The 12198-nt window shown below is 36.2% G+C and overlaps 1 protein-coding gene and 1 pseudogene across 1 annotated transcript; both read right to left on the bottom strand.

Annotated features, from left to right (window-relative positions):
• Positions 1–1314: 1314 nt before the first annotated feature.
• Positions 1315–2048, bottom strand: LOC146888239 (uncharacterized; annotated as a pseudogene).
• Positions 2049–2054: 6 nt separating this feature from the next.
• Positions 2055–4961, bottom strand: LOC146888238 (uncharacterized; the record flags this gene model as incomplete). Its single annotated transcript, XM_085670025.1, has 4 exons — positions 2737–4961; positions 2344–2652; positions 2185–2269; positions 2055–2108 (listed from the first exon to the last, which is right to left on the bottom strand). Coding segments are annotated over exons 1-4 (1047 nt in total), but the record flags the coding sequence as incomplete, so codon positions are not given.
• Positions 4962–12198: the final 7237 nt, after the last annotated feature.

Below are 12198 nucleotides of genomic sequence, written 5' to 3'. Positions count from 1 at the left end.
TGGATCACGTGTGTTGGACTACGGGCGGGTAGGTCCGTAGAGCAGGACTACGAGCGGGGAGGTTCGTAGAGGCAGGACCACGAGCGGGCAGGTTCGTGTGAGCATCATAAACCCTGAATCCGAGGTTAATTATTTATGTGTTGTGAAGGTTGAAAAGCCTTGGGGATTAAGGTCTGGGCCAAGAATTAACTAGAATAAAATAGATGGGTGTATCTTGACTTTTTTTTATTAACTTATATGTTAATTATTTATGAGCTCACCCTATCTGCTTGTGTTTGGCGATGATCGTGTAATGCGTTACACGGGAGCAGATGATGTTGCAGGTGGTGCTGATGAGGCATAGCATCGGAGAAAGGGTTAACTGGGAAAAGCTTTTACTGGAGTTTTACCGTTATTGTTTTTATGAAATTTGTAAATAGTGTCTTACTAATTTATGAATTTGGATATTGTATTTGAGTTTCATAAATTATGGATTTTTTGGATAACATCCGATTAATAAATGTTTTAAAATTTCCCGCGTTTTTGGGAAGCGAAGTATAATAAATGATGTTTTCATCATATTTCTTAAGTTTTATTACTTAAATTAGTAATATCCGACCGGGATGTTACAGCTCATGGAGAGGAGGGTCAACATCATCATCAACAATTGAATCAGGAGCATTTGTTGCAGGAGCAACATCAGGAGAGGGATTAGAGGATGAGGAAGGTCTACAAGAAGTGTGAACCACGACAGGGGATGGTCCTTGATGAGAAGGTTGTGGTATGGATGTAGTTGGTGTGGGAACCACAGTAGGGTGTGGTGTGGAGGTAGGTGGTGCGGGAACCACAATAGGGTGTGGTGTGGAGGTAGGTGGTGTTGGAGCCACAGTAGGGTGTGGTGTAGGAACCACATAAGGGGATGGTGACAGAATGGATGTAGATGGTGTGGTAACCCTAGCAGGGTGTGGTGTGGGTATCGCAACAAGTGATGGAGCCTGAATGGGCGCACTCTGTGCTATTTGGCCAGGAACCCTTATGATATACTATGGTGGCTGTCTTCTTGGCTTTGTCTTCTTCTTCCCTTTATCAGAACCCGATGGACGTCTAGGTGACATTGCAACAATCAAACTATAAAACCACAAAATTGAACATCAAATATGAACAAGATAGTTATTTTACAGTTTAAAATGACAAGTGTTATTTCACATTACCAACCACAAAATAATATTTTTATAAGTGATATATTTAAAGTTTGCCAAAACATAATTAGTGAATCTTTTACATAAATTTAACAATTACAACAACCACAACAACATCTCGCAACAACTAAATAATTCAATCATCGTCGTCATCCTCCTCCTCCTCATTTTTGTCATGATCATCATACTCGTCGTCATCGTTATCATCATCATCATCATCATCTTCTTCTTCTTCTTGGTCGTCTTCATCTTCTTCGTCTTCTTCTTCTTCTTCTTCTTCTTCTTCTTCTTCTTCTCCATCTTCTTCTTGTATTTCTCCTTCCAATTCTTTAGGAGCACCATCAAAGTCATGCAATGTAGATACACTTTCAACTTTAATTATTTCATGGACATTTGACATTTCATCAACTTGATAGGGAATATCCTCTTCCACCTCATTTGACTCAATCGACCCCTAGGCTTAGTTTGTATCGCAACACACCAACCACTTTTGTCGATGCTCCAAAATGCTGGAAATGGGACATAATAAACTTGTCTAACATTATTTGCTAGAATGAATGGATCAAAAGGTCAGTAGCTTTTACTCATATCAAGTTCAACAATATTATACCTAGGATTTACCCTTGTACCATCTCTAGAAGGATCAAACCATTCACAATAAAAAACAACTACTTTCTTTAGAGAAGTACAACTATTGTACTCTAGCTCAAATATTTTATGAATTATTCCATAAAAATCATCATAACCACCCTCTGTAATGCCCTTAACGTACACACCACAGTTAATTGTCTTCTTTCATTTGGACCATTCATTAGTGTGAAATTTGTACCCATTAACAAAGTATGTGTGCCATTCTTTTACGCATCTCATGGGCCAATTTGCCAAATCCCTTAAATCTTGATTTTTGGGACTTAATGGCGCATTATAAACCTACAAATATGCAACAATAAATTGTTACATGAATTTCAATAACAACAATTTGTTTAAGAAACAAGAGCATACAAACTTGATGTTTGAACCAGTAAGGAAACTCTGAGTATATTCGAGCAGAAGAAGTTCCTTCATGTACTTGGTTAGCCATAACAAATGAGCTATTAGATAAGAATATAATTAGTAAGTATATAAATTTCCTGATTAAGGTACAAAGATTGAGATTAGAACATACTCAAGGTACGATTTAACTTCAACGCAATTGATTAACACATGGACATGAGCATAGATGAATTTAACATCAGTTAACCAATAAGTCAATTCCTTGCTTGCGTGATGACCAACTTGTCGAAACACTAATAATGTTGAGTCACATGTTTCATTTTTCCAGTGTGTTTCATTCCTAACATTGCTAGGCGAAAAGATGAAGTTCTTAAAATAATGAGAATAGAAATATGTTGTTTCACGATGCAAGTAGGCTGCACAAATTGATCTTTCCACTTTGGCTTTGTTTTTTACAGAACATTTTGATTCCCCCATAAATCTATAAAAAAAATGAATAGATTGTGATTTGAAACCAGAATAAAAGTCTAAAACATACAAAGATATAGTAATCATGGTTTATCACCTTTCAAATAGATACATCCACCTATATTGCACTGGCACACCAAGCCATGCTTCATATGGCAAATGAACAGGGAGATGCTCCATTGAATCAAAGAACCCAGGAGGGAATATTCTTTCCAATTTGCAAAGAATAATTGGAATATTTTCCTCTAACATTTTCAGTGAATGCTCCTTTAGTGTCGTTGAGCACAAGTCTTTGAAAAAATTACTAATTTCTATTAGAGGATTTAACACGTGCATTGGCAATGACCTGAACGCAATAGGGAGTAATGTCTCCATGAAGACATGACAATCATGACTTTTCATACCGTGAATACTACCTTTTTCGATATTAGCACATCTTGCCAAGTTTGAAGAATAACCATCTGGCATTCTTAGTTCCTTGATCCAACAACAAACCATTTTAGATTCATCTTTTGTGAAGGTGTAATTTGCTTTTGGTTTGAGCAACCGCCCGTTAGATTGTGGCTTCAACTGCAAGTCTTTTCGATCACAATATAAAAATAAATTTTTTCTTGCCTTGTCATTATCTTTGGTCTTGCCACTAACATTCATCACGATGTTGAAGATGTTGTCAAAGAAATTTTTTTCTATATGCATGACATCGAGATTATGTCTTAGCAAGTTATCTTTCCATCTATCCTTGTCACACCATTTTCAGTCACTTTTGGATAATCTTTGACTCTTCTCCAAACTTGTGATCGGGTCAACCTAGAAGGTGGCCTATCCGTTTCAACTTCCCATTTGCGAAATGCCTTTTTGTTTCTCCTAAATGGATGGTCAGTGGCCAAGAACCTTCGATGACAGTCAAACCAATAACTTTTCCGACCATAATTCAATGTGAATGTCTTAGTGTGCTCCATGCAATGCGGACAAGCTAATCTACCATGTGTGCTCCAACCAGATAACATTCTATATGTAGGAAAGTCATTAATAGTCCACATCAAAGTCGCCCTCATAAGGAAATTTTGCTTCCTTGAAACATCATACGTCCAAATACCATTCCACAACTTATTCAAATCATCAATCAAAGGCTCCAAATAAACATCTATAGATGCATTTGGATTAGATGGACCTGGTATTAGACATGTTAAAAACATGAAAGGCTTTGTCATACACATCTCAGGTGGAAGATTGTATGGAGTAACAATCACAGGCCAACAAGAATATGGTGAAGACAATGCCTAGATGTATGGATTAAATCCATCCGAACATAGACCAAGTCGAACGTTACGAGGATCACTGACGAAGGATTCACGCTTTCGATGGAAGTGCTTCTAGGCTTCACCGTCAGATGGATGACGTAGCACTCCTTGAGTTTTGTTCTCATAATGCCATGTCATGTGTTGTGTTGTTCCATTGAAGCAAACATTCTTTGTAATCTTGGAATTATAGGCAAGTAGAACATAAACTTCAATGGAATTGGTTTTTTTTGCCTTCTTCCTGCATGGATTGTGTGATATCGAGCTTGTCCACAAAATTTGCATTCAAGCAAGGATGCATCATTTTTTCCATTATCGTTGTCATAAAAAAGCATACACCCATTAACACAACAATCAATCTTCTTAGACTCTAATCCCAACTTTGAAACTAATCTCTTGGCTTCATAATAATTCTTTCGCAAAGAATTATTTGGTAGTGTTAGATCTAAATAGATTTTTGCCATATTGTCTAATGCTTGGTTGGGAATGTTCCAATTAGATTTGCAAGCCAAAAGTCTAATGCATATTGACAATTTCGACTCTATTACCCTTCAAATATAGGTTGATTTGCCTCTGCCAACAAATTGTAAAACCTCTGAGTGGCTTCATTTAGAGACTCTTTTAAACGACTATTGTCTTGTTGTTCAAATGAAGCATGTCGATTAAGAGCATCATTCACCATTTCTTGCATATATATAAATTGATCCATCTCAAAGGTGTGTGCAACAGTACTTGAACTATGAAAGCAATTTTCTTGTGCAGTCAAATCAATAGAGGGCATTTCTTCACCATGAAATGTCCAAATCTTGTAATTTGGCATGAATCCTTTTTGGTATAGATGAACTTTAACCACCTCGTCTTTCAAAATTTTAGTGCATTAGCACTTTAAGCATGGACATCTAATCCCTCCATCAAGAGCATAATATTTGTATTGTCGAGCCGTCCGAACAAAGTCTTCAACTCCAATGAGAAAATCTTCCTTCAAACCTCTTCTTCCAGGATAACAACGGCCATACATCCAACCACGATGGATGGGAACTTCAACCATGTCCCGGGACAAGCCAAAGGATGAAAATGTTATGTTACACTATGCTAGTGCAACAAAGTACAATTATCAAACATGGGACTTAAGTAAAAAACCTATCACTACTTAAGCCCATGCATGTAGAAGGCAAAGATAGAGGGTGCATGAATAATTTCTTCATTCTAGCACACCTCTAGTTAACTTGATTTCAATTTTTTCACCAATTTTATAGTATTATTTTAGTCCAATAGCAATTCACATATACAAATCATGATCAAGGTACCAATTATATAAAGCAATTGGATGGGAAATTCGACCATGTCCTAGGACAAACCAAAGGAGGAAAATGTTATGTTACACTGCATAAGTGCAACAAAGGACAATTATCAAACATTGGACTTAAGTAATAAACCTATTACTACTTAAGCCCATGCATGTAGAAGGCATTTGATTTCAAGGTAGTTTACTTGATTTTAAGATAGCAATTATATAAAGCAATTGGTATTTGCTATAATCATACTTCAATCATATATATTCAAACAACAAAAACAAATTACAATGAAAGCTCCATACCAAAAACAACAGAGAAGGGTTGAGGTTGAGTCAAAGAATAAGGAACTACAAAAGAAGATAGTCAATGTACTTGCAAAACAAGAAGCCATTTAGAAAGTTGACTAAACTTTGACCTTTTATTTGAACCTTAAATGCAAGTGCAAACTGATGGAGAATGTTTAGGGTGATTTAATACACATATTCTAATTAACAAAAGAAAGGTGGAGAAAAGATCACAACTCAGAATTAACAAGGTAATTCGAGTTTGCCTAGTCAAAACCCAAAAAATGAACTAGAAATTGGCCAAAATGAGCTAAGACTACCAAATTAGTAAAGGAATTGTTAATCAATGATGCAAACACAATCTAATTAGTACAAGAATGATGAAAACTAAGGCCAAAGTGAGGAATAACATGGAACACGAAAATTCATATGTGGAGGTTAACTTGTGTGACTTAGTTTAGGCATAAGTAGTCTACCACTCACAACTTGGTTAATGTTTTTTTCATTGAATTAGAGTGACTAACTTTGTGGCTTAGTTTGATGCAGAAACAGTGATCTCATGGCAGAAAATGCAGCTGAAACAGTGGCCAAAATAAGCACTAAATTGGATGAAAAGTTGCTAAGTTGACCATGCGTTAACTTTTTGCATTTTTGCTCTAATATGATATCTATGAAAACTGGTAAAAACAGCACCAAGAACTTACTCAACAAACTTAAAATGACAAAAAGGAACCTAAGAAATAACTCAAAACTGAAATCATACCTAAAACTCAAACTTTCACTACCTAAAACATCTAAACACACACTAAACCTAGGCTAAAAACTATGGTTATGCTAAATCATGGGTAGAAGTGGATACAAACTACCTAAACAAGGTTAAAATGACTTAAGAAAACTTAATCCTAACTCACAAACTATCTCCTAAAAGATTTACACAAAATCACTACCTAAAACCAAGACTACTCTACTAAATTAAGTCTTTTCTATGTTCATGTACTATCCTAACCTATGCAACTTTAATCTAACTATCCACACAAGTTTCTAATGCCAAAATATGACTACAAAACAGCTCACACGACTAAAAATAACAACTCAAAATCTAAGTCCTTAAGACCTAAAACTACCATTAAACTATACTAAAACTGCGAAAATTTAGAAATTAAGTACACTAGTGCATATAACTCTTATAAAACTACTTAGACAAGTTCTAATTAACAAAAGAAAGGTGGAGAAAAGATCACAACTCAGAATTAACAAGGTAATTCGAGTTTGCCTAGTCAAAACTGATGAAGGATTCACCCCAACCAAGGATGGAGGCACATGCTTAAGAAGGCTAAGCATGTTTAGAAAGGAAGTTCACTAATCCTTCATCCCTTTCATTTGTGTTTGTTATTTTTGATTCCCTAAGTTGACTTAGTTGAATCAACTTTAGTTGACTTGTTGACCATTGACTAGGTTTGACTTGTTGACTATAGTTGACTTGACTTAAGCCAACATGTTAATCTATGTTTATTTTGCTTTGTAGGTTAATTAGGAGTAAGAAAGCAATGCTAGGTGGCGCATGGTGATTGGGGAGCATAAATGATGTGGAGGAGAGAGTAAAGCAAAGGCATAAAGCATAAAGTAAAAGGCATAAAATAAGTGTACCTATGTACCTTTGGTCTCCTTTGATTTTAGCACACTTTAGCCACTTTTTGGAGACATATGAGACACATTCTTTGTCTCCTTTTGTGCTAGAACGAAATTAGCCTTGCACACACCATAGTTAGCTCTTTTGTCTCTCATTTTTGTAACCTTATTTGACCTAGTTTCTAGAAGCTAGGGTTAGGTTTTTGTAGAGACATCCTTAGGTATCTTTTATTTGCTTAGAGGCCCCTAAACTCTTCTATATAAGGGGTGCTCCTAGACATGTAAAAGGGTTGAACATTTTGAAGTAAAAACACTCTTGTGTCTCAACCATTTGTGAGAGTTTCCTCCCTAGGGAGTGAATACTTTTAAGCCTTATCTTGCATAGCAAGTGGTGGCACACATCCACTCATCTTCAAGGTTGCCATGGCTTCTAGCCTAGCCTTGTAGTGGCGTGCTTCTCACATTTTTACCATTTCTTTCCTTTCCATTTTATGGTTTCTTCTTCCTTTAATTGTTCTTGGTTTTCTATGATTTATGTGCTTTCCATTTCCTTTTCATTTTGAATCAATCCATCATCTTCTCTTGAGTTTTGTGAAAGGAACCTTCACATCTAGATAGCTTGCTATCTTAATGTCCAGTGGGGATTTCACTTAACTTTCTTAATCAACTCTCACCATATTCAATAATCTTAAAAAGGAACAAGATAATCCTTCATCATTTGGTATCTAGAGCATTGGTTGTCCTTGAATATGGTGTTTTCATGTTCTAACCTTGTCTTGTGTAGCTATCTTTGAATGGTCCACATAAAAACAATGCTGGCAGAAACTGTTCACGATTTTAAAAGATTAAACTGTACTTGCTCAGTGGTTCAAAAATTACGTTCTTGATGTCCAAAGAAAGCTCTGTTAGTCTAGTTTTTAACAAAAAAAGAACCAATGCATTTGGAGTTCTGTGGAGAGAGTTATGATTGAAATAGTAAGCAAAGGTCAGAGCCGCCGAGATCACCGCGAATCAACGTTTTTCAGGTTATGTTGGGCAGTTTTGGCTACTGTTTTTGTTATTCTTCTTACTCCTAAATATTGTTGGATAACATGTCTTTGTGTGCTTAATCATTGACCTTCATTTCCAAAAGTTTAAATGCATGATAGCTACATGTTTGAGTCTTTAAATGTGCCTAACTTTTGCTTGAGTCATATGTCATATGGTAGCTTGAAGTTTTCTTATTCTTGTTTTTCCAATTATTTGAATCTTACTTTCACTTTATGTCTTGCTTGATGTATGCTCCATGAAATTGATTTTGGCCTAAAACTTGAGGAACTAAGTGTCCACGCCACCTAAAACTCTTTCTCACCATTTTATGAAACTAGTTGTGAAGAAGAAAAATTTGCACTAATTTTTGCCTAAAAACCGAGAGCAACCTTGCTCCTTGGTGAACTAAAAGTGTGTTTTTCACTAGGTGTTATGCTTACTAGTTTTCATACTTGAGAATTGGGTGATATTGGCTAATTAGTTCCATGCTTTAACTTGGTTATGATCTTTCTTGGTGTATGCATGATTTAAGACTTGAAGATGCTTGTCAAGTACTTTCCATAGAGTCTTTCAAATGTGCTTTTCTTGTTTTAGTCTTGTTAAAAGTTTTGTCTCAAACTTTTCTTCTTTAGAGTTTAGCTTTCCTTGTTTTTTGTGCTTTTCTTGCTTGTCACTAGGTGTTCTTTGTTTTGTGTTAGTAGTTTTCTTTTCTTGAAACTCTTGGGATGTTGTGGTCGAATCACTTGTTTTGCATTTGAAAGGTTTTGAACAAGTTTTTAAAAGTGTTTGCTTCACTCCTTTGGTGGATTTTGAGTGCTAGCCTTGCCTTGTTACTTTGGGAGAGTGATCTAAACACTTGGGTAGGATTTGGTCTCGGTTTTCATGTTTTCTAACCTCTAATCCATTTATTTTGTCTCGGATTTGAGTGTTTTTGTTGTAGGAATCATGGCAAGTTCATCAAATGCACCTACACCAAACAAAAACAATACATTGATGAGATTGCTTCGGGATTTGGAGTTGTCTAGGAAGGAGGCCTTTGAACAATTGAGAAAAGAAAAGGAGCAAAGTGACCTAAGAATCCAAGAGCACATTCAAAGGCTTGAAGATAGGGAGAAAGAAAGAGAGCCTAGGAAAAGAGGGCATTCTAGGCGCAACCCATCACAAGAGAAGCAAACTCTAAAGATTCCTAAGTTCTATGGTGGAAGTGATCCCAAAATCATCCTTGACTGGGAAGCTAAAGTTGATCAAATTTTCAATAAAAATCATGTAAAGGATCAAGCACAAGTTGAACTAGTAGTTTTAGGATTTTTGGAGTATGCCAATACTTGGTGGCATAAAGTTTGTAAGAATTATGACCAAGGGCCACCCGCGGCTTCTTGGATGGACATTAAAACTCTTATGCGCGCTAGATTTGTTCCTCCCTCCTATAGGAAGGAACTTCTTTTGAAGCTCCAAAGGCTTCACCAAGGTTCTATGAGTGTGAGTGAGTACTTTAAAGAATTAGAGTCTCAAATGCATATGGTTGAAATAAAAGAAACTAACAAAGAGAAAATAAAAAGATTTGTGAGTGGTCTTAGGAGAGACATACAAGACCAAGTAGAGTTGTATGAGTACTCTACTCTTGAAAATGTTTTCACACTTGCCCTTGGGATTGAAATTCAATTGAAAAGAAAAAGAAGGGCAAGGAAGAGTTACTCACCCAACCACTACTTTAGTCACTCATGGAAGGGAAAGGATAAAAAGAGACATGATAAGTTCCCTTCTAACTCTCATCAAGAACCACCAAGTAAAAGTAATTCTCCAAGTGATCACATTCACCATTCCACTTCTTCAAGATCAAGTTCCATTAAATGTTTTAAATGTTTGGGTTATAATCACATTGCTTTAAATTGCCCAACCAAGAGGACCATGGTCTTAAAGAAGAGTAATGATGTTGAAAGTGAACATTCATCTCCCCATTCTCTTTCAAAAGAATCTTCTTCCTCTAATAAAACTAAAATTTTTGAGAAAGACCCTCTGTTATTAAGGCGCATGATAGGTCAAGATCAAAGTGAGCTTGAGCCAACTCAAAGAGAAAACATTTTTCAATCTAGATGCAAAATTAACAAATGGGTTTGCTCTCTAATTATTGATGGAGGAAGTAGTACCAATGTAGCTAGCACAAGGTTGGTGGAAAAGCTTAGCTTAGAGACCATTCCTCATGCTAAGCCCTACAAGCTTGCTTGGATAAGTAAAGAGGGAGAAATAGATGTCAATAAACAAGTCCTAATTAACTTCTCTATAGGAAGCTATAAAGATGAGGTGTTATGTGATGTTGTTCCCATGGAAGTCACACATATCTTACTAGGTAGGCCATGGCAATTTGATAAACAATCTTTACATGATGGTCATACCAACCAATACATTTTCTTCATAAATGGGAAAAAGACCACTTTACAACCTCTATCACCTCAAGAAGTTAATAAGGATAGAAATATAATAAAAAAAGATAAAGGAGAAAAAGAAAATGGGCAAGCTTTCACTGAGGTGTTACTTGCCTACAAAAAAAATTCTTCCAAAGCAAGATGTGCATCACTCTTTCTTCTCTTCCCAAGCCAAAAAGAAAGGCCCAAAGCACAAGCAAGAGAGGAAGAGTACTCTAGAAAATAAAGATGGCCTAACCAAAGCTAAGGGTAATATCCTTAGAAAGGATGGAACAAGAGCTCAAAAAAGGGAGACACAAATCCTCCCCCAAATCAAGTCAAGCTCCATCTACAAAGGCTTAAAGAATTTGTGGTCAAATTCTCTCCAAGGAGGGGAGGATGATGAAGGATTGACCCCAACCAAGGATGGAGGCACATGCTTAAGAAGGATAAGCATGTTTAGAAAGGAAGTTCACTAATCCTTCATCCCTTTCATTTGTGTTTGTTATTTTTGATTCCCTAAGTTGACTTAGTTGACTAGGTTTGACTTGTTGACTATAGTTGACTTGACTTAAGCCAACATGCTAATCTATGTTTATTTGCTTTGTAGGTTAATTAGGAGTAAGAAAGCAATGCTAGGTGGTGCATGGTGATTGGGGAGCATAAATGATGTGGAGGAGAGAGTAAAGCAAAGGCATAAAGCATAAAGTAAAAGGCATAAAACAAGTGTACCTATGTACCTTTGGTCTCCTTTGATTTTAGCACACTTTGGCCACTTTTTGGAGACATATGAGACACATTCTTTGTCTCCTTTTGTGCTAGAACGAAATTACCCTTGCATACACCATAGTTAGCTCTTTTGTCTCTCATTTTTGTAACCTTATTTGACCTAGTTTCTAGAAGCTAGGGTTAGGTTTTTGTAGAGACATCCTTAGGTATCTTTTATTTGCTTAGAGGCCCTTAAACTCTTCTATATAAGGGGTGCTCCTAGACATGTAAAAGGGTTGAACATTTTGAAGTAAAAACACTCTTGTGTCTCAACCATTTGTGAGAGTTTCCTCCCTAGGGAGTGAATACTTTTAAGCCTTATCTTGCATAGCAAATGGCGGCACACATCCACTCATCTTCAAGGTTGCCATGGCTTCTAGCCTAGCCTTGTAGTGGCGTGCTTCTCACATTTTTACCATTTCTTTCCTTTCCATTTTATGGTTTCTTCTTCCTTTAATTGTTCTTGGTTTTCTATGATTTATGTGCTTTCCATTTCCTTTTCATTTTGAATCAATCCATCATCTTCTTCTCTTGAGCTTTGTGAAAGGAACCTTCACATCTAGATAGCTTGCTATCTTAATGTCCAGTGGGGATTTCACTTAACTTTCTTAATCAACTCTCACCATATTCAATAATCTTAAAAAGGAACAAGATAATACTTCATCAAAAACCCAAAAAATGAACTAGAAATTTGCCAAAATGAGCTAAGACTACCAAATTAGCAAAGGAATTGTTAAGCAATGATGCAAGCACATTCTAATTAGTATAAGAATGATGAAAACTAAGGCCAAAGTGAGGAATAACATGGAAAACGAAAATTCATATGTGGTGGCTAACTTGTGTGACTTAGTTTA

Source organism: Vigna unguiculata, chromosome 2 (assembly GCF_037176805.1).
Source record: "Vigna unguiculata cultivar grain cowpea cultivar isolate G323 ecotype 2 chromosome 2, ASM3717680v1, whole genome shotgun sequence".
NCBI lineage: Eukaryota > Viridiplantae > Streptophyta > Magnoliopsida > Fabales > Fabaceae > Vigna > Vigna unguiculata.
The sequence above is the reverse complement of the archived record's forward strand: the minus strand, read 5'-3'. Positions and strand labels throughout refer to the sequence as shown.